This window comes from Fundulus heteroclitus, chromosome 8 (assembly GCF_011125445.2).
Source record: "Fundulus heteroclitus isolate FHET01 chromosome 8, MU-UCD_Fhet_4.1, whole genome shotgun sequence".
Lineage (NCBI taxonomy): Eukaryota > Metazoa > Chordata > Actinopteri > Cyprinodontiformes > Fundulidae > Fundulus > Fundulus heteroclitus.
The window spans coordinates 35,626,842-35,648,855 of record NC_046368.1 but is presented as its reverse complement, the minus strand read 5'-3'; the positions used below and the strand labels follow the sequence as shown (position 1 = coordinate 35,648,855).

General features: G+C 40.0%; 1 protein-coding gene across 1 annotated transcript in view; it reads left to right on the top strand.

The window, feature by feature from the left end:
- The window catches only part of efl1 (elongation factor like GTPase 1), a 111,837-nt gene that overhangs the window by 72,950 nt on the left and 16,873 nt on the right, over positions 1–22,014 (top strand). Inside the window, exons 14-18 of the mRNA XM_036140730.1 lie at positions 902–917; positions 2,518–2,723; positions 5,213–5,348; positions 6,019–6,150; positions 7,186–7,333. Coding sequence (XP_035996623.1) covers positions 902–917; positions 2,518–2,723; positions 5,213–5,348; positions 6,019–6,150; positions 7,186–7,333 — 638 coding nt within the window. The remainder of the gene's footprint in view (positions 1–901; positions 918–2,517; positions 2,724–5,212; positions 5,349–6,018; positions 6,151–7,185; positions 7,334–22,014) is intronic.

The following is a 22,014-nucleotide window of genomic DNA, read 5'->3' as shown; positions in this document are numbered from 1 at the left end:
CTATTACAATATTCTATACCAGGAACTACAAAAAAAATATCATAGGCCATTTGTCTTTTCTTTTTAAAAATGGATATCATAGACTGAACGGAAAAAATAAATGCATTATGATTATATATTCTGTAGTGTAACATTGTCAAAAAAGTACAATAAGGGCAAATATACCAGATATGTGTCAGTTGCATTAAATGAATGCCCTATAACAAACACGGAAGCTTTTTTATAAACAGCAGAAGCAAAAACACCTCATGCAAAAATGTTAACCAGAAACTGTCTTCTTAGTTGTCGACCAAATCCACGTTTCCAGAGGGATGGATCCGCTGTTTCTTTGTTAATCTGTCTAGTGAGGTGAAACATATTTACTCTTCCATATATGTATAGATATTTACTGTTATATATATATATATATATATATATATATATATATATATATATATATATATATATATATATATATATATACATGAATACATACATACATATAGAGTAATTAATATAAATAAATTAATAAACAATACATGAAACAATTTAATGTTTTCTTAAAACTTCTGAATACTAAATAAATTAAATAAATTAAACAAATTCCTTTATCATTCATTTATGTCAATTGTTCAAGTTATTTAATTGTTACTTGTAAAAAAAAAAAAAAAAGACAATTTGGGGGCCCCCCATTGCACCAGTGGGCCCAAGCGGCCTCTTGTTCGCCTATGGCTGTGACCATGGCTGGCTCTCTGCAACATGGAAAACTCACAACAACTGCAGCTCAATTTGGGGAGGGTTTGGGGTTGTTGCCGGTCTGAGGTGATTTCCGAAAAATCTATAAATCGTACACCAATGAGGGTTACATTTCCTGAATCCAGACAAAAAGACCTACATTTTGATGTATAATTTGTGTACATAGAGTAAAAATTTAGCAAGTAGGCTGAAGTTGTTCGGTCTTTTTTTACATAATTTTGACTTTGGGGTTGATGCCGGTCTGAGGTGATTTGCGAAAAATCTATAAGACCTACAGCAATGAGGGTTACATTTCCTGAATCCAGACAGAAATACCTACGTTTTGATGTATAATTTGTGCATGTAGAGTGAAAATTGAGCGAGTAGGCTAATGTTTGTTGTTTTTTTAGACAATTTTGTCACCAGGGTAGGTGAAAATGGCGTGATGAAAAAAATCTATAAGTCCTACACCAATGAGGGTTACATTTGCTAAATCCAGACAGAAATACCTAAGTGTTGATGTATAATTTGTGCACGTAGAGTGAAAATTGAGCAAGTAGGCTAAAGTTGTTCTGTGTTTTTTGGAGAATTTTGTCACCATGGTAAATGAAAATGGCGTGATGAGAAAACGATAAAAGATATGCACATTCCGTTTTCACTTCTGAATAGTTCAAAGATATATCTACAAACCTGAGGTTAAACGGTGTTCGTAGGTGAAAGCATGACGACACCGTACAGCATTGAAAATGGTCATTTGGGGACTTTTTTGAGGCTTTCTTTTTACCAGACTCCATTAAATTCCTATGGTGTTTTTGGGGGTGGTTTTTCGCTTATTACGTCGCCATGGTAACTCGAAACCCCAATAAAAGTAATAGCACACATCTTAAGATCGAGCCGCACGTTTTGATGCCTATATTGTGGGGGTGCATGCTACAGTTCGGGCCGCATTAATCGTGACGGAAGAAGTAAAGAATTTTAATGATAGAGAACGTTTAGAGGTGAATAGTAATAGGTGCCTCCATGCAAATGCATTGAAGGCAGTGCCTCCCCCTGCTATGGATTTGCATTTGCATTTGCCTATTACTCTATTAGGTGTAGAGTAATAGGCCCTGGCCATGCATTTGCATTGCAAATGCTATGGCAGGCACCTAATTACATAAAGCAGTAAAAAAATAATATTTCAACTAACTGAAGTCAATAAGTGTAAAAATAAAAAAGGTTGATACACCTCAAACATATTGCTTTTATTTTGAAAAGTAGTCTCAGGTGTTACTACCATAATGCTTAATGTTTGCCTGACCTACAAAAAATTTTTTTTTATTGAATATGGCTATACTTTGCAACTTTATGTTAAAAAAATCACACACAAGGGGCGCACTCGTGGCGTAGCGGGTAGCGCGACACATGTTTGTAGGCCTTTAGTCCTCGACACGGATGATCTGGGATCGAATCCGACCCGTGGTCCTTTGCCGCATGTCTCTCCCCCTCTTCCACCCTCTTCCTGTATGTCCACTGTCGATAAAAGCGAGCCACTAGAGCCGCAAAAAATGAAAATAAAAATATAAAAAAAATAAAAAATCACACACAAAACCTAGGGTTATAAATATGTACATGTTTGAGATTTTATGCCATTAGTAATTATGTATGAAATTGTTGCAGTCCTTGTTACCCCCTTACCAACAAAATGCCTTTGTTCCTTACCCAGTCCCCTTTAATTACTTTCCATTACTTTTTACAGTGATGCAAGGTCTTTTTTCACAAAATAAAGGTTGAAAATGAAGTAAACAAGGTAACTGCAACCAGCGTCTGGGTTAAAATTATTTGTCTTTTGTGTTCTACTGTCAGCTAAGATGATAAGCCTGACTCTAAAGGACTCCAAGCCGGAGGAGGAAGAGGAGCTGAAGGAGGTCTTCATTGCATTCGCACGAATCTACAGTGGGATGGTCAAGAAAGGGCAAAGGGTTTTTGTTCTGGGACCAAAGTATGATCCTGCTCAAGGCCTGAGCTTGGTAAATCACTCTTCTTTCAAACTTTACATGACCTGCATTATATATCTATATTATTTTTGTTTGATACATAGTTTTCTGGTAGAGAAATATAAAGTATGGTATAACAGGGTTTGTTGCATCAGAAATAGGAGCAGAGGGTCCCCAAGAAAATGTTCAGAGGGTGCCACATGGAGCTGTTAAAAATATCTGGGTGGCACACCAAAATCAAAACCAATGACTGATTCTAAAATACTTTGATGTACTATTACAATATTCTATACCAGGAACTACAAAAAAAATATCATAGGCCATTTGTCTTTTCTTTTTAAAAATGGATATCATAGACTGAACGGAAAAAATAAATGCATTATGATTATATATTCTGTAGTGTAACATTGTCATAAAAAGTAGAATAAGGGCAAATATACCAGATATGTGTCAGTTGCATCTGAAATGATGAAAAAAAACACTTGGATATAGAATAATATGCAAAATTCCTCAAGTAAAATGAGCTATATATATCTATAATAGAGTTGCTCACACTTTTTCAGCTTGCGAGCTACTTAAAACATGCCCAAGCCACTAAGAACTACATACCATGAAAATACAAAACATCTATATTTATTTATAAAATATTGAGTATTTGTGATTGCTCTTGTTCTTTCTTTAGAGCAGGTATTGTGCTACTGGTGGCAGTAGCACTATATAAAAAGCCTTTTTCAACTTTTGAAAATGGCTAGAGAGATCATACTAATAAAATTCAACTAACCATAACCATTGGTGCCTGATAATGACACAAAAGGGGAGTGAAATATAAAAAAAAAACTTTTTTTGTTTCCCTGACCTTACCATTGCTATTATCAGCTGCATCTCTAAACACTGTAGACTAACAGTCTACAGTGCAGTTAATATCAAAGCTAACAATAAGATACAGCTAAAGCAGTCCACTTGTCAGGTTCTGTCAGTTGTAACAGAAAATTACATGAATACAGGTGTATCAGTTCTAGAAGCTGAAACCAATGATTTAAACACCTGTGCTCTCAAGATACTCTCTCTTGCCAAAAGTATTTGCTCACCTGCCTTGATGAACTTAGGTGACATCCTGTTCTTAATGCATAGGGTTCAATATGATGTTGGTCCACTCTGCTGCTTATAACAAAGTTCTGGAATGTTTTTTTGGGAGTCTGGCCATTTTTCCAGAAGCGTATTTGTGAGGTCATACACTGATGTTGGATGAAAAGGCCTAGCTCTCAGTTTCTAATTCATATATGTTTATGTAGCGCCAGTTCACAACACATCATCTCAAGGTACTTACATTGTCAGTTCAATCAAATCAAACAGACAGATTGATGAAAATGTTTTCGAAGGAAACCCAGCAGATTGCATTGAATCATTAACTCCTCAATGAGTGTGTAGCCATAGTGGGCAGTCATCTGCATTGTCATTGACTTTGCAGCAATCCCTCATACCAGGCATGCATGGAACGACAGTAGAGAGGAAAAACTCCCCTTTAACAAGAAGAAACCTCCAGCAGAACCAGGCTCAGTGCGAACAGCCATCTGCCATGACTGACTGGGGTTAAAGAAGACAGAGCAGAGACACAAAAACAACACATCAGCACTGATCCATGTATAATTTAAATGCTAGAGAGGGTAATGAAAGATGATCTGCCCACCAGGATGGCATCGCAGCTCAACAGAACGCTAGGTAAAAATGTATAGGTATGCTGAAACATTCAGAGCTTTTTTTTAACTGAAACTAAGGGCTCAAGCACAACTCTTGAAAAACAACACCACATCAGAATCCCCCATCCAACTTTACTTTTGCCACAGTACAGTTAGACAATTACTGACAAGTACGCTTGGTAATTGGTAACTGGCAAAAACCCAGATCTGTCCATCAGATTGCCAGATAGAGAAGAATGATTAGTCCCTCCAGAGTACGCGTCTCCACTATTCTAGAGTCCAGTGGTGGTGTGCTTTACACCACTGGATACGACACTTTGCATTGCTCTTGGTGATGTATGGCTAGGGTGCAGCTCCTCGCCCATGGAAACCCATTTCATGAGCTCTCTACGTGCTGTTCTTGAACTAATCTGTAGAAGTTTAGAGGTTTGAAGCAATTGACTCTGCAGAAACAGGGCGACCTTAGTGCACTATGTGCTTCAGCATCCACTGCCCCTAAACATGTCATTTCACATGTCCTACCACTTTGTGTCTGTTGCTCATTCGCAATTGCTTCCACTTTGTTAGAAAACCACTGACAGTTGACTGTGGAATATTTTTAGGTAAGAAAAACTTACGTGTAAAAATATTTTGCATAGGTGGCATCCTATCACAGTACCAGGCAGGAATTTACTAAGCTACTGCAAGCAACTCATTTGTTCACAAATGTCTGTAGAAACAATCTGCTCAATAAGAGATTTCCAATTCAGTAATTGAAAGAATTGAAAGAAAAAAACATTGTACACTTTCTTTCTAACTTGTCATGCTCTTATTTCTTCATACTAGCTGCCAGGGGGATGTAGTGCATTTGACTGTGTTCCAGAAGTACCACATCTGTCCTGTTGTACCATGGAAAACCTTTACTTGCTTATGGGCCGAGAGCTGGAAGAGCTAGAGGAAATTCCTGCTGGAAATGTCTTGGGTAAATTTGTCTCCTTTTGTAAAGGGTAAACTATAGTACTTTTCTAGTCATATTCACTCAAAGCGCTCCACACTATAGCCACATTCACTCAATCGCACACACTAACATTCATACAGATTGGTAGACAACTTGTGGTTAAGGGGCACCAAAAAAAGAGTTCCATCTCAGCACCTACAGCTTTTTTGTGATTCAGTAATCCAGTGTCTGAGATGCCTTTTGTCTTCTCTCTTACTGTCCAGTTATTGAACAGCATTGGCACAGTTCATGTAAAATCTCTTACAGATTTCCCTCAAAGTCTGAGTGATGCATTATTTCTTTATTGATTTAATTACACTGTTTTCTGTTCCACTCTAAAGATGCCACTCTTTAACCTGAGGCAGTGCCAGCAGCCATGTTCCCTGAGCTGTAACAGACTGTCAGTTACTGACAAGTCCTTAATGTCAGTTCTTGGGGGCACAACCATTTCTCTATGAAGTATTTGCTCTGTAATTTTTTGTTGGCCAAGCGTTACTTCCGAAGAGTTTTTGCTCAGAAATAACAGCTAGAATAGGACTGTTGTCATCTTATTTAAAATAAACACAATGGATTTGCTTTGTTACTGCCATGTGTTCCTAACATCTAAATTTATGTAGGCATATGGCCAATTATGTTCTGTCATTTGTGTTTTCAGGTATTGGAGGTTTAGAGGAGTGTGTCTTAAAGACGGCTACCCTGTCAGCTTCACTTGCTTGCCCACCCTTCAGTCCGCTCAACTTTGAAGCTGCACCCATTGTACGGGTTGCTGTAGAGCCAAAACATCCAAGTATGTTTCATTACACATTTGGTTGGTTTGTGATTTACTCTTTAAGGATAAAATACCTGCTGGTATCTATCAGTCCACATTTCCCCTAATTTCCTTTTGAAATCACCTTTATTAAGGTGCATGTGTTTGTGTTGAACTCAATATGCCCACACAGTTGAGTGGGATAGGGTGGGTTATGTTATTCAGCCTGTCATACTCAAATCCTTGTGAGGCTCACTTGAAAGTTGCTCTGAAAAGTGTAAGTCTATATTTGATTTTTAAGTTATTAAAGTTATCAAGTATAGAAATAAGCAGCGATAAAGTCTCTAAAGAAATCCCAACAGCCTCTTAAGGATGAGTTGAATTCAAAATGTCTTTAGACATGGTTCAAGCAGGCCTGTCCTCAGTAGATTCTAATGTTTAAATCTATATTTTATATCTATACTATCTACTTTGTGCCATCTAAGTATGATCATATCAGCCATCTTGAAGCTTAATACTAGTCTGAATGAAGTTAAACTTCTTTGAGATTTCTTGCCCACTCGATGCAACAGCAGTTGCTTTTCCTTTGAGATTGATAAGTTATTGATGTTTTTTTTAACCATTCTCCAGACTGAACATGTTCCTCTCAGCATACTTTGGGAGGTGGTGGAGCATGTGGATAGTATAAAGTTCTGCAGCAGAGCAGAGCGCTCCAAGGTGCAGCATTGGACAGCTTCTTTTCCAAAGCTGTAAGGGCTATTGTCCCCTGGTGAGAGTCAAATAAACCTCCAGCCCAGTTTGTAGTCTTTAAGATGTTTACAAACATGCTGCTGGTTCCACAAGATCTGATTGAAAATTTATCACACTGTCTCTCACATGCTAATGTCTTTTTGCACTCCCAGTTTTTCAGGGAGTGTTTGGACATCCATGCACATTGCACAGTTCTTTAACTTAAGGATAAAAATGTTAAAGTTTTGGATTATTAAGTGGACTTATACCATCTTGGTGCTATGGTGACTAAACTAAAAAGGCAGACATGAAAATAAACCTTTTCATATTAATTGTATGTTTTAGATGATATGCCAAAGCTGGTTCGTGGGATGCGTTTGTTGAACCAGGCAGATCCATGTGCTCAAGTTTTGATACAGGAAACAGGAGAACATGTTCTGGTTACTGCCGGTGAGGTCCATCTACAACGTTGCCTGGATGACCTCAGAGAGAGGTGAGTGTTTTATTGCCTCAGTACTGAAAAGAAACCTTTTGTTTTCTGTTGTCTCATTGTCAGACCTATTAAGGTCCAGGTGCATAATCTCATCATGTCTTCATACTTTGCAATCTTAGATTAGGAAAAGGGTGTTTTAAGATTTCCCATTGAAACAGCAACCGCAAACAGCAACCATAGTCTTTATGTAGTTGAAACATTTAAAACTGAGACAAATCATTTCCTTTTTTATGGATTTATATCAAATGTCTGCTGGGTGAAGTCAAGGGTGGGTAGATGATGCTGATTGCTCCGTCTGACCTTGTAAAACCTGTGTGGGATACAAAGTGCCCAAACTTAGGTATCAGTCAAGTTTTTCTACCCTGTGGCTCTGTTCAGTGTGTTTGATGAGCATACATCAACCGTGGCCAGCTACTTGCATTGTACCGTTGACGTTTCAGCACTCATACCGAGCATGCATATAGTGACAATCTTAAGCGGTCTTGGTTTTTAAAAGCAATTTTTTACGATTAATACAGTCTTTCACTTCTTTACTTATTTAGGTTTGTTGTTTGGAAATACCTAAACCATCTTTTTTGGAACCACACAATCAGCACAGACCCTTATATAGTCTGTTATTGTTTCCACAGTTGCATCAGTATCTGGATTAGGAAAAATTTGTATATAAGAAAGAGCCCTTCAGGGTCTCAATGACATCCTCAGACCACAGAGACACCTTCTTAATTTGTGGTTTACTGCTTTTTATTGGTTGTTTGATATATATATATATATATATATATATATATATATATATATATATATATATATATATATATATATATATATATATATATAAATAAATAAATAAATAAATAAATAAATAAATAATATATATAAATAAATAAATAATATGGTGTTGCTATGAAAATTCACTGACATGCAGCTTGGCCCCATTTGCAGCCCCTCAGTCTCCCACACTTTCCCATGCTCCGATTCCCCCTTTTTAAAACAAAAGTTGGTCTAAGCATGGTGACGATGTAAAAAAGTGTATAATTTTAAAGAATTTTAGTCTGAGGCTGTTTCAGCAATTTGCAGATTTGCTACTCTTAAACAAACCTTCCACATGGGAAAAGGTTAAAAGTTTTCCAAAAAAATTATTGGATTTTGAATGTCAGAAGGGTCTGACGATAAACTGGTGCAAGGCTTATGTCTGTACATGGAACAGTTTATGAGAGGCAACGATTGAAAAATGTTTGTTTTGGATTTTCTGTTCTGATTTTTGGAGAATCTCCCATTGGATTTCTATTGCAGGTGAGTGGACTTTTCATTGCTCTGGGGCAATTTGCGAAAAACCTTTGAAAACCATGATAACTAAAGGATCTGCCTCCCATTCTACTTTTAGAGACTCTAGGAACCACCAGTAGACCTGCAATCTGAGAGAAAAGTGTTCTATTACATATGGGGTAATCAAATCTTTTTTGTGGATCCAGCCATGGGCCTCAGAGACCCAAGGCCCAGGGGCGCCCTACGCCCACGGGGGCCCTGAAAGTGCCACTGGGGTACAGGCCCTGCAAAGCAGCTGAGGGGAGCAAACCAACGCCCACCTGAGCACACAGTCGAGGACCACCAGCGGGCCAAGGCGCCAGCCAACCCCAGCCAATCTGACAAACAGAAAACCACATACATATTCACATGTTTCCACCCTAGTGCCTCCCCACGCGAACACTCCTACAAAAAAAAAGGAAACGCAGTACACACACACACACACACACACACACACAACACACACATCCTGTACTCCAGGCACCAGCACCCAAGAGGGGTATCCAGCCCCCAGACCTGGGAGATTCAATTCAATTCAATTTTATTTATATAGCGCCAAATCATGAAACATGTCATCTCAAGGCACTTTACAAAGTCAAGTTCAATCATATTATACAGATTGGGTCAGATTATACAGATTGGTCAAAAATGTCCTATATAAGGAAACCAGTTGATTGCATCAAAGTCCCGACAAGCAGCATTCACTCCTGGGGAAGCGTAGAGCCACAGAAGGAGTCATCTGCATTGTACATGGCTTTGCTACAATCCCTCATACTGAGCAAGCATGAAGCGACAGTGGGAAGAAAAACCACCCATTAGCGGGAAGGAAAACCTCCGGCAGAACCGGGCTCCGTATGAACGGTCATCTGCCTCGACCGACTGGGGTTACAGAAGACAGAGCAGAGACACAACAAGAGAGACAAAAAAGCACAGAAGCACACATTGATCTAGTAATCTGTTCTACATTAGATGGTAGTAGCGGGTGAGCCGTCTTCTCTGGATGATGTCACAGTTAACAGAACGCCAGACCAGGTGTACCTACTATGAAGAGAAAAGAGAGAGAACAGAAAGTTAAAGCAGAAATGACAACACATAATGCATAATTGAAGAACAGTAGAACTCAATAGAGTGAGAAAATTAGATCCTGATATGAACCCCAACATCAAGATGGGGTCGGGGAACCACCACAACCCGACATACCCTCACCTGTTTGAATGAGGTGGGTCTGCACCTGTTAAAATCCACCACCAGCTCATTTGTTTTCCCTGTATTTAACCTGAGGTGGTTCTGCTGGCACCAGTCCACAAAACTCAGGATCCGCTTTCTGTCTTTTGAGTCGTTGGCCCATAGCCCATATGATCTCGGATGTAGCTTTATAATAACAACCACATGAACATCTCTCCCACTGAACACTGAATTAAATGACTGGATCATTTCAGAACAAAATAACTGTAACTTGCCTCTGAGATTTCTCGCTGCTAAGCTAGCTGCTACGTTACAAGACACTACGTTCTCCAACACCTGACCGTACTCCGGTCCTAACCCCCACCCCGATCCCAGCTCAGACGACCCACGGGCCCATCCACCCGGAGATGGGGACAACTTGAAACGAATGAGCCAACCAACCAGAGCACACCCCACAAACCCTGAGGTGCTAGCTCCCCCATACCCTGCCCTCCATACATGGAGGCATGTCTTAAAACCAATAGGGTGTCAGCCATTTTGCGTTAAAGGGTAGTTTTTGGATGTTTGGCCTTTTTTATACATGTCAAACTTTGACAAAATGCTTTGCTATTGGTTTGAATTTTTTTCAATATGCTCTTAAAGCAGACCCATAAACTTTAAGTTAATTAAATGGTGAGTTTTTGAGCATGTCTAGGGGCCATAACATGACCTTGAACTTCCTTCCTTGCCAAAACAAAATTGAATAGCTGTAACTTTAACATAGGTTGAATTTAATCAAACCTGGCATGATTGGTCTTGAGTGCCTGTGTTCAAGTCCTGATGTGATTAGAGCCCCACCCCCTGAGTACATCAAGTCACTTTTCCAGTGGGAAAGTTTTCCCACTTGAAACTGTCAGAAAACCGAGAACAAGTTGGTCCCATTTGCCAGGCTACATATGTGTACCGACTATAAAATTTGATACCAGCCAGACTAACTTTGCCTCTCTTCGATGCGGCTGAAGTTCGTCTGGGACTGCTCCCATAAAAGGCTTTTTTAGGGGCGGGGTTAACAGGCGCAAAGTAAACCACTCAGAGAAACTGCAGATGTGACATAAAAAGGGCACAATCAGAGTTCTGTTGTCAACATTTCACAATATAATTCAACTTGGCGTGCCGCCACTATGTGCCGCACCGTAGTGTCCGTTGAGCAGGCACTACGGTGAATGATTCTTTTTAAAACAGAAGAAAGCACTTTAGCAAACGGATACCCTGTAGCAGCGTCTATCTTGTTTGGTTTGGCTGGGGGATTCTTGGGACGTTGCACGTGTTGTCATTATGCACTGTTTTAATTTATTAAATCTTTAACAAATAATTCTCAATCTGTCAGGTATTGCTCAGTGAATATCAGCCCAAACAGCTCATATTTGGACAATAGCTGAAAGGGTGATTCAAGCAAAGGCATTCTTTTAACAGCAAACTGCACACATATGGAATAAATGAGTGACAACTTCTCTTCAAGTTCAAGAACGTATCGACAGAAATAAAATGAGCATCCAGAGAACACCACTATAGAATGCTATTTATCTGAAATAACACTATATTTCAGTCAACAAATCCTCTCTACTTGACTCGTGAAACTTAACTAAAACTACGAAGTAAAATTAAGATAAAAATAAGCTAATGAACTATGTACACACAAACAATACAAAAGACAAATGAAATGGTTGAAAACCATCATTAGAATGTTTCAGTGAATCCTGGTTCTCTGCAGATCTAAGTTAGGGAACCAAAGTTCCACCCAAAGAATGTTGAATGAGATCAAATTAGCTTGACTAATTTAGAACATTTGGTGTGTGTTTCATCCCATTCACAATGCAAACCCTGGGTTAAACAAAATATTATTCGAGAAAAAACATTTTAAAAACAGTTTGCTCAGTGAAAATCAGTACCTTTAGTTTAGGACACTTTTATTAATGCAATTATTGCTCGCTTCATGGGTTAATCCTAAAGTTATACAAAACCCCATTAAAACAACATTAATATTCCATCAATCAATGGCAAAGTGAAACGAAAACAAGTAGGTATGAAGCATAGTTGCGTCGACTCGGTGTAGCACTGTTATCCAGGAAGCTAGTAGCGCTATGCCAGCGGACATTTGGCACTAATTTAAAAAGACCTTAAGTTTTTTGTGGTTGGAATAATAATAATAATAATAATAATAATACATTTTAAAGGCGCCTTTCTGAAAACTCAAGGTCACCGTACAAAAAATATATAAAAACACATCAATGTCAAAAACAAAATCGAAACAGAATAAACATTTTATAAGATACAAAGGCTGGGACAGGGAAATTGACATTAAAGAGAATTGGCAATCTTAAACAGATAAGTTTTGAGTTGTGATTTGAAATGGAGAAGTGACTCCGTGTAAGTAGGGGTGGTAGAGAGTTCCAGAGGTGGGGGCAGAGCGGCTGAGTGCTCTGAAGGGACAGACGGTGTAAAGCAGATGAGGATCTAAGAGCACGGGAGGGGGTGGAAACATGCAAGAGGCCTGACTGATATGGGGGGGGCGAGGTGGTGAAGGGCCTTGAATGTTACCATGAGAATTTTATATTGAGTGAGGGAACTGCACGGGGAGCCAGTAGAGCTGTCGAAGGACCGGGGTGATGTGGTGGATCGAGGGAGTTCTTGTTATAATGTGGGCGGCTGAGTTCTGGAGCAGTTGAAGTTTATGGAGTGTTCTGCCACCAGAGCCATGGACTAGAATTCAGATTGAGTTGTGAACATGTACCCTTTGGGGGAAGTCGGAATGGGTTGTGAGCTAAGGAATTTCACACCTCCACACAGAGATAGCCTCTCTCAGCGGGGGGCGGGGGTGCCTGCTATGAGCCTAGACCACTCCTCACTGTCTTACACAGTTTTTCCTGGGACTCTGAAGGAGAGAGAGTCAGCCCTGAGAACCAGCCAGCCATGTGAGCCACATGGGGCTCAAGGCCCACAAGCTGCACAGAACGGGCCTTTTGTGAAACTCATCTCCCCTCATCCTCCGACTGAGTAGCACAATCTGCTAAGTTTGCAGTCTCACTTCTGCACACCCAGCTGCTGAAGTAAAGAATGCCGAAACAGCGCAGAGCGAGCTGCTATCCTCACCAGGCCAAGCTGAGACAAGAGCTGAGCTAAAGTTGCCCGCTGTGACTGAGTCAGAGACTGCATGCAGGACTCTAGAGCTGCAGACCTGGGAGATGAACTCCTGTTTCTGCTGCTATGTCTTATCTTTCTGAGCACTTTCTTCATATCACCCGAACTCTGAAAACCATGGGTCTAGTAAGCTGGTATGATGCTGATGCTATTGATAAAATGTTTTCGATGGGTAGACAGCGTAAGGGGGACCCGTCCTGTCCCGTTTTGACTCTTCATGGGATACACCCCATATTTTTGGATGAAGGAGCAGAGCCGAAAAGCTGGATGCAGGATAGCTCAGAACTCTGCCCCGCTCCCTCCTCCCCCGCTGACATCTGCAGATGCTTTCTGAACTGTTGGCTGCTTGATAACATCAAGGACAATGGCCTTTGGAGAGTGTTCATGGAAATATAAACACTTTCACCCAAACAGACACACATAACTGTTGCTCACAACAAGATATGAACTTACACATGACCAGTCTCCAATGTTAACCTTTCTGCTTATGTGTCTCATAGTATTTGTGCTTCTCGTGCCAGAGGTTTTTGATATCTCAAACGGTATCCTGTTATTAGGATAAAGTGTGAAATATGTGTTTTCCCCTCTCCTTTCCTATTGTGACTACTATCTTTCCACAGAGTCAATGGCAGCGCCTTGTGGGCTCCATGTAAGGCGGTGTCCTTGGCAGCGTGGCCTCAGTAAATCGTCTCCCCCTGAAATGTTTGTGATGTATGTTATGGTATGGCGGTTGTAACGAAACAGTAATTTCCCTCTGGGATTATTAAAGTATGTCTGATTCTGATTCACCGGACAATACCTAACAGATAGAGAGTTCATTATTAAACATTAAATAACTTTTAAATGGTGTGTAATTGCAAAACAGGAGTGTTTTTGAGGAAGGCCAAAGAGGAGAGAGTTATAGCTACTCAAATAGTAGCTATAACAAATATAACTCAAATGGTTGTGATCCAAGGGTAGTGAGCCTGTAATGATTAACACTAACAATGCATTTATTAATTAGCTGTTAAGAACTTATTTATGTTGGAAAAGTGTGATCCGGTTGTTGACCGATTAGACTTATCCAGCAAACGTTGATAACTCAAATTATAATTTGACTTATAATTTGACCATTCAATTTGGCAGTTGAATGGTCTCTTAGAGACCATTCAACTGCAGGATCAAAATAACCACAAACAATTACTATTTGACACGTTATTATTTATTAAACTAATAAGTCCCTGTTACAGCAATTATTCTACTTAATAAAACACTAGGAAACACTACTCGCTACTCAAAGATCATGCAAAAGAAAATAAATGCGGAATTTTGATCAGGATGCGGTCTCGCCTCAGAACAAAGGATTAATTGACGAGGCTGTGGACAAGTATGGTGGCAGTGTGTAGGGTAAGGGAGGGCTGGAGGTGATTGATGCTTCTTAAGTGGAAGTAATGAGCAGAACAGACAACGCAAACATTAATATCCCATTTGTGTATAAAACCGTTTTGTAAATAAAATATTTATAACCGTAAAAACACACTCAAACCACATCAGCATAGTATAATTTCAAACAAGCTAGCGGGAGCTATGCCTGTTAGCCCCAGGTTGAAAACACAGTGAAAACACATTAAGTAAAGAATTCTAAGCTTTCCATTTTTTATTTCTCTGCCAAACCTCTGCGGTTGTCTCTGGTTGTGGCAACGGGGCATCCGGTTGCAGTGAATTGCTCCAAGGTAAAGCTGGTTATCTGAGCAGTAAGCAGGTGGCTAGCTCAAAAGGGGAAAATAGACGTTGTTTTGGAAGCCAGGCTTGGCTGGGCAAGCTGTACACTGCTCTGAGGAGGGGGTGCAGCCACTGAGCTATATAATACACTGGAGTGCTAATCACCGTCTGTTTGAACGAGTCACTTTGAAGCCACCAGCCGCCATATTGGTACTCCCTATTTCCCCCCAGTAACTAGGGAATATGTGCGCTACAGCATCGAATAACGAGGATTTTCTCATGTTCAGGGGGGGCTTAAGACTTTTAAAATGTCAAAAATTTTACTTTTATGTTATGTTCTAAAAATATCAAGTACTGAGAAAGTCATGTGCTGAAATATTTTGCATTTTATTCATTTAAATATATATGTTTAACATTTATAAATATATAAATAACAATATACAAAAACATATATTTACATACATATATATACATATATACATATACACATACTTATATATACATATATATATATATATTTAATATGAATAACATGTAAAATATTTCAGCACCTAATTTCCCAGTAGTTGATAGTGTTAGTACATCCACTGACTGTAGAATTACCTGTGAAACGTTTTCACACAGCCAGAAAACTGCTTGTTGTTGCAAGCAAATCCTATGGGATTCTGTAAGAGTAGGGAGTAGCAAGATGGCGGCCAGTGACTTCAGTTTTTCGGCAAAATCAGCACTCCAGTGTATTATATAGCTCAGTGGGTGCAGCATGGGTTCTCTGATTCCAACGTCTGGGACCTCTTTCCTGGCATGGCTCTCTTCATTCTCTGGAGTCTGCCACCTACTCAGCTTTCCTGCAACAGTTAGCTTCAACCCAGCCTGTCATCTTAAATCTCTGCTTTTTTTTTTTTCTTGAGCCACTGTATATATGTGGACACACTGTATATACCTCATAAACCGTTTCCTCCTTTTGGCACCTTCTTTTGATTATTGAGCCGATGTGACACATAAATTTCTCCGCTGTGAGATCAATAAAGTCTATATTATCTTATCTTATATGTGGCAGTTCTCCGAATTGCAGTCGGATCCTCCGCAGAGTGTTGTTCCCAATGCTGCTAGGGCAGCGGGCGAAAAAAAATCAGCTTTCCTCCAAGCTTGGCCTGGCCGCAGGAGAGGAGACCGCTCCTCGCCATTTCGGCTCAGCTTTCCTGCAACAGCTGAGATAGGTTACAACCCAGATCCCTGGCAAATCCCTCAAGCTTTTTTATATGGCCCGCCAAACTTGTCTAATTAAAAATTTTTATCAAATGTCATTCATTTAGCATTTTCCTGCATTTCCTGCACTTTTGCATTAGGTTGCACACTTCAACCACATTGGCCTTTGTTTTGGATATTAACACTTCTTCACACTCTTTGAACTCTTCTGTAAAAATGGACAGTGGCAAGGACAGTGATTCATTGTGTGGAGCTGATTGATGAAGATATAGTCAGTGATTTAAAAAGACGAAATCCTTTAAGTTATATTTACTGGCACTGAATGAAAGTAATGATATAAAAGCTCCTCATTTTTATATGGGGGTTTAATGACAGTTTTGAGATAACAGAGGAGTTTTTGACCATGGAATCCCTGAAAGAACAAACACAGGAAGAGGATTTATATTACCGGTTGTCTGCTGCCATAGAAAGAATGAAGCTGCCTTGCCAATATCACCACGGACGTGTCGCCAAATTTGAGTGGAAAAAATGTCGGGCTGCTGAAACAAATCCAGGAAAACGTGAAATAGGAAAACACTGAACAGAATGTAATTTTGCTTCACTGCATCATCCATCAGGAATCTCTGTGTAAATCCACATTTCAGCTTAATCATGTCGTTAATCCAGTTGTAAAACTTGTTAACTTCATACGAGCAAGGGCACTTTTAGCATCGTCGGTTTACGATTCTGGAGGAAACCGATGCTAATCATCAGGACTTGCTTTACCACTTTCGTCTCTGCTGGTTAAGTTTGGGCATAGTGTTCCAATGAGTGTGGGGGCTGACAGAGGAGATTTGGGCATTTTTGAAGTTATTGGGGAAATCCGAGGAATTTCCTGAGCTGAGGGACAAGAACTGGCTTTGTGACTTTGCTTTTGCTTTTATTTTCACATATGATTGAGCTGAACTCAAAGCTACAGGGGAAAGAGTAGTTTGTGCACAACATGTACACACATGTGAGATCCTTCAAATCCAAGCTCACCTTATTCTCTGGAGAAATTTAAAAAAAATCTTTCGCTCATTTCCCCATGTTAGCCTGGCTCCCCGAAACGTGAAAAAATACAGAAAATTACTAAACCACCTACACGGAGAATTCTTCCGTCGGTTCTCTGATTTTGAAAAAATTGACGTCACTTCAGCTGTTGTCCTGTCCATTGTCACAAGATCCTGAAACAGCACCACAGGTGCTGCAGTTGGAGCTAATTGATTTTCAGTCAACTCTCTTAAACTGAATGACTTTTATTCCTCACTGTTTGGTTCTACCTACGTGTGACCAGACGTTCAGCGTCATGAACTTCAACAAAGCCCATCACAGATCCACGTTACCGGACTAAAACCTAAGCTCTATCCTGAGAATTACCACAACAAAACTAACTCCACACTTTGATGCTCTGGTAAAAAAGGGAGACCAACAGCCATCCATGTGTTTTTTTCCCTGCCATTCACTATACGCACGTGCGAAAGCAACAACAAAAAACGTTTGTTAACGTCAAATAAACATGCAAGCATATCGAATTTTTTTTTTTTTTTGGAATGTTGGCGAGGCGGTAGCGTGAGTTTGGCGAGGCAGCCGCCTCGCCAAGACAGCGCTGCGGGAAACCCTGCTTCACTTAGCCTGGCTGGCACTGCAAATGTTTGTGTTCGAACCCATTCGGACCCAGGTGGCTGTCTCTCTAATGCTACTCTTGAGGAACAGCGTGCGAAGGAGGGTGATAAACCTGGGCAGCAAGTCTTTATAGGGTAGTTCACTGCTATTGTGTTCATCCGGGTTTTTCGCGCATGCTCGCCGGACTGGTAGGCAAAAGGCGAATACAATGGCGGACGCAAACAGAGAAACTGACGAGTTCTCCACGTATTTTTCTTCTTTAGATAACGTATCACAAGATCGTTTTAAGGTTGAAGATCGTTTGGTTGATGGTATCAGATTGTCAGATCCACACAGCAAAAACCTGAAGGGAAGGAGCGAGTCTGTGAAATGCTGGCCAAGTGTTCCCGTACGGCGACATATACAGCTGCCTTATAAACACGGCAGGCCAGTACAGACGAGAGAGCATGAATGCCCCTGAAACCACTGGACGACTACAATTATTTTATATCGGGACATAGACATCAGCACCCCCCGCGACCCCATGAGGGATTAAGCGGGTCAGAAAATGGATGGATGGATGGATGTTTTTCACACGTTTGTGTAACAGCACAAAGTGGCGTCGGACACAGACAGCGCCTCAGCAGAGAAGAAGACCCGCCCGGTAGGTTAAAAAAAACATTGTTCACTAAGGATTATTTTGGTGTTTTTGTCTTGTTAAAATGGGTGGGGGTGTCGGCGACATTGCAGCGTAAACACAGAAGTACTAGCGCCCGTGAACGGGGGCGTAATGGAGCTGCCCGGAGAAGCGGGCCGGAGAAGCGGTTGCTACAGCAGCAGCAGCTGTTTCTCCAGCCCGTCTAGCGATCGCCAACCTCCCCACCGCCGCTATTTAAGTAGAACAATGACTAGAGCAGAATTAAGTTGTATTTACCGGAGATGAAGTGTAGACTGCAAATTCTGTCGTAGTATGATGGCTCCCCCAGTCCATTAAGAGTGTCTGCCTGCGCTCTTTTCATTGAAAATATCCATTTCTTTCTTCGTCCTTCCTCCTTCGGTAAACGACAGAAACGTACATCCAACGATTTGGAATGCCTCTGTGTGCAACCGGGAGCACAACAAGTCATGGGCATTGTTTAGATTCCAAAAATAAACTAACTAAAAGTACGCTCTAAATCACCCGTTTTGTCATGTTGTAGACGAGAACAGTACTGTTTTTGCCTACCCACGGGACCCGGATGTAGCGCTGACGTCACGCGAGAACTACCCTATACTGTGAGCCCCCCTGCTGTGAGAGGCAGTCCCTGGCTGCCTCTAAAAGTGTCACATTTAATTTTTATTCCACATGGTGACTGCACAACATCCCACCTCAAATCTGATAATGGAGATCCGAATCTCCATTTTCGGATTTGCCAAAGGTTTATCAGCCATGATCTGGACAGTAAAGAGTCACTGGGTTACTGTGGACAAGAAGACAGTTCATTCAAGGTTCAATTCCATCAGCAACTTGTCTCTGGGAGTGATTGAGCAATGTTTGGCAGAGAACTGACCCTAGCTATGAAGAATTTATCATAGTTTGAAGGTTTCTGTGGCAGGATTGAGGTAGGTCTGACCCTCTTTTATATTTATATATACATATTAGGGCTGTCAAATGATTATAAATTTTAATTGCATTATGTCAATAGTTTACAATTGTCAATTAATCACAAATTTGCATATTCTATCCTTTTATTTCTGAAAGTGTAAAAGCCTATTTAGGCATTTTAACGTGCATTTTTGCAATAAATGACACTAATAAAAATCATGCCTGTGTAAAAAAAAAAATATATATATATATATATATATATATATATATATATATATATATATATATATATATATATATATATATATATGTGTGTGTGTGTTTCTAGTACTTTTCAGAATTGAAATTAAAACATCCTGGTGCCATAAAATGTTAAACTCTGGCCAATAATGGCTAAATCATTAATCATAACACCCTGATGTTTACACAATGTGTTAAGAAATACCTGTTTTCACGCCGAAATATTTTTTTCGCCTCTTAAACAAAGATAGACATGGTCTTACGCATATACATATAAATTAATACTAATTTTACATTTCAATAAAGTCACAAGTTTGTTCATTTTTTCACTCTCTCTCACACACATCTAATTCATAGTTTTCACACCAACAACAATAATTTCTTTGTATATTTTTGCATGCTCTTTATATCCACGTTCATACTCAGTTTTTTTTAAAGACTGGAAAACGGTTTAAAATTTCCAGGTCATTCCAGACTCTTACACTTTGCCTGCAACTGGGGCAGGAGCTTAATAACATTAAAAGAGAACTGTTTAGCACATCTTGCATGTGCTGACACTGTAACTCCAGGGTACTTCATTTGGTAATGTGATTCAGCCTTACTTTGTCAAATACAAAGACAACAAATTAATAAGCATTAAAGTATAGTTTATGGGTTGGGTTTCTGCAATGTTAACAGTGTGTAAAAACTCATCTTCAGAACCAATCTACTTTCAGCAGTTATCACCGGTTATTGCAACTGTAAACTGCAGAAAATACGGGCAGAGTTGCTCCTCCCTCTGCCTTTACTCCCTCAGCTCATATGTCAGTCTGGAGGAGGATGCGCTCCAGCACGTAATGAGGTGGAGGGATATTTCAGCTGGTTATACTCAGTGTCTATAGTGCAAGCAGGTCTCTTTATAACTCTTATTCATCACTTATTTTAGAGCCCAAATAAGCAATTTCACTTTCAGAAAACAAGCCCAAAAAAACGCAACCTGCGACTCATGAAATTTACAACCGAGTTTAGAAAGAAGCCCAAAGTCGCATGAAATAAGCGGACTTGTTAACAGTGAGCGAGGGTCTGTTTTTTCTACAGTCTCTAGCATTCTTGGAACTATGGAAAGCGCAGAGGGGAAAAGAAACACAATCCGGATGGTGCTGCTAAGGAACTGTGTGTTTTGACGTGTGATTAACGCACAACAGAAAGATTGTCGCCGTTATGGTCTAACAAAGTTAACACGTTAAAACTGACAGCCCAAAATTTTTAAACACTATCGTAAAAACTATAGTTTAACCGTGATAATTTCTTGAATCCAAAAACAATAGGGAAGGGTTAAAACAGAATAAACAGTGTTATAAATTATTTTCAACCTTATCATATGCTGGGGCATGATAAGTTTCTGGGTCGCTTTTGGATTCAATCAGTTGCTGTTTAATTTAGTTAAACACGCGTCAAACTCCATGAGAAAATCTCTGCAGAGACTTTCAACGTTTTTCTTTGTGATCACTTCTTGGGAGTGGCTTGAACTTTTACCAATGTTACCTTTTGATTTCGCATTGTGATAAAGTTGGTTTTTATCTGGCTGCTTAGGGTTCTGTGAGATCTCCGCACCTATCCGATCTCCACACCTATCGGTCTGCTGGATCACTGGAGAACTGAATTTGTGCTTTTTCTTAGGCGTATTTTCTGTTTGAAGATGTATGATTATAAGCTTTCATTGTATTCTGTCTAACTGCAATTTAGTTTCCCAAAGAAATTGAGCGTATCGTTGGATCTCTTATTTAAACTGTGAACTCAAACATCATTAATTTCCAACTTTTGTTTACCTGCCTTCATTAATCCACAGTAAGGTCATTAGGCGCCTGCCTATGCATTGAAAATGCATGGCGAAGGCCTTATGCTATGCACCTAATAAGGGTTTCTTTATTAGGCGCCCGCCTATGCATTGAAAATGCATGGCGGAGGCCTTATGCTATGCACCTAATAAGGGTTTCTTTATTATTAGGCGCCGCCTATGCATTGAAAATGCATGGCGGAGGCCTTATGTTATGCACCTGATAAGGGTTTCTTTATTAGGCGCCCGCCTATGCATTGAAAATGCATGGCGGAGGCCTTATGTTATGCGCCTAATAAGGGTTTCTTTATTTTTATTGCTTTTTATTCTTCCGTCACCGTTAATACAGCCCGAACCGTAGGCTGTACCCCCACAAACTATATATCAAAACGTGCGTCTCGACGCCGCAAAGTGTGCTATTTGTACTTGACGCCATTTCAAGTTACCGTGGTGACAAAATTAACCAAAAACAACTTCTCAAAACCACTTCCTAGACACAGTTGACCTCTCAAAAATGCAGAGCTCAGCATGACACTTTTTTTTGGTACAGTGGTTTAGGTGTTGGGCTGGTGCACCAAAGGTCGCAGGTTCGCAACCCGCTCGGGGGTACCCAATATTTATTTATTTTTTTACAAGTAACAAATAAATAATTTGAACAACTGATATAAATGAATGAATGATGAAAAAATTGCAACAGCAAGAACTACCCCCCGGCCAATACAGCACCACTCACCTGTGGGAAATGGCACTACACACCATTTTTGTGAAATGTTGAGTTCTGGGCCCAGATTTGGTGAGGCTTAGTTGCTAAAGGAGGCCGATCTGACACATGGCCTTTGCTGAGCT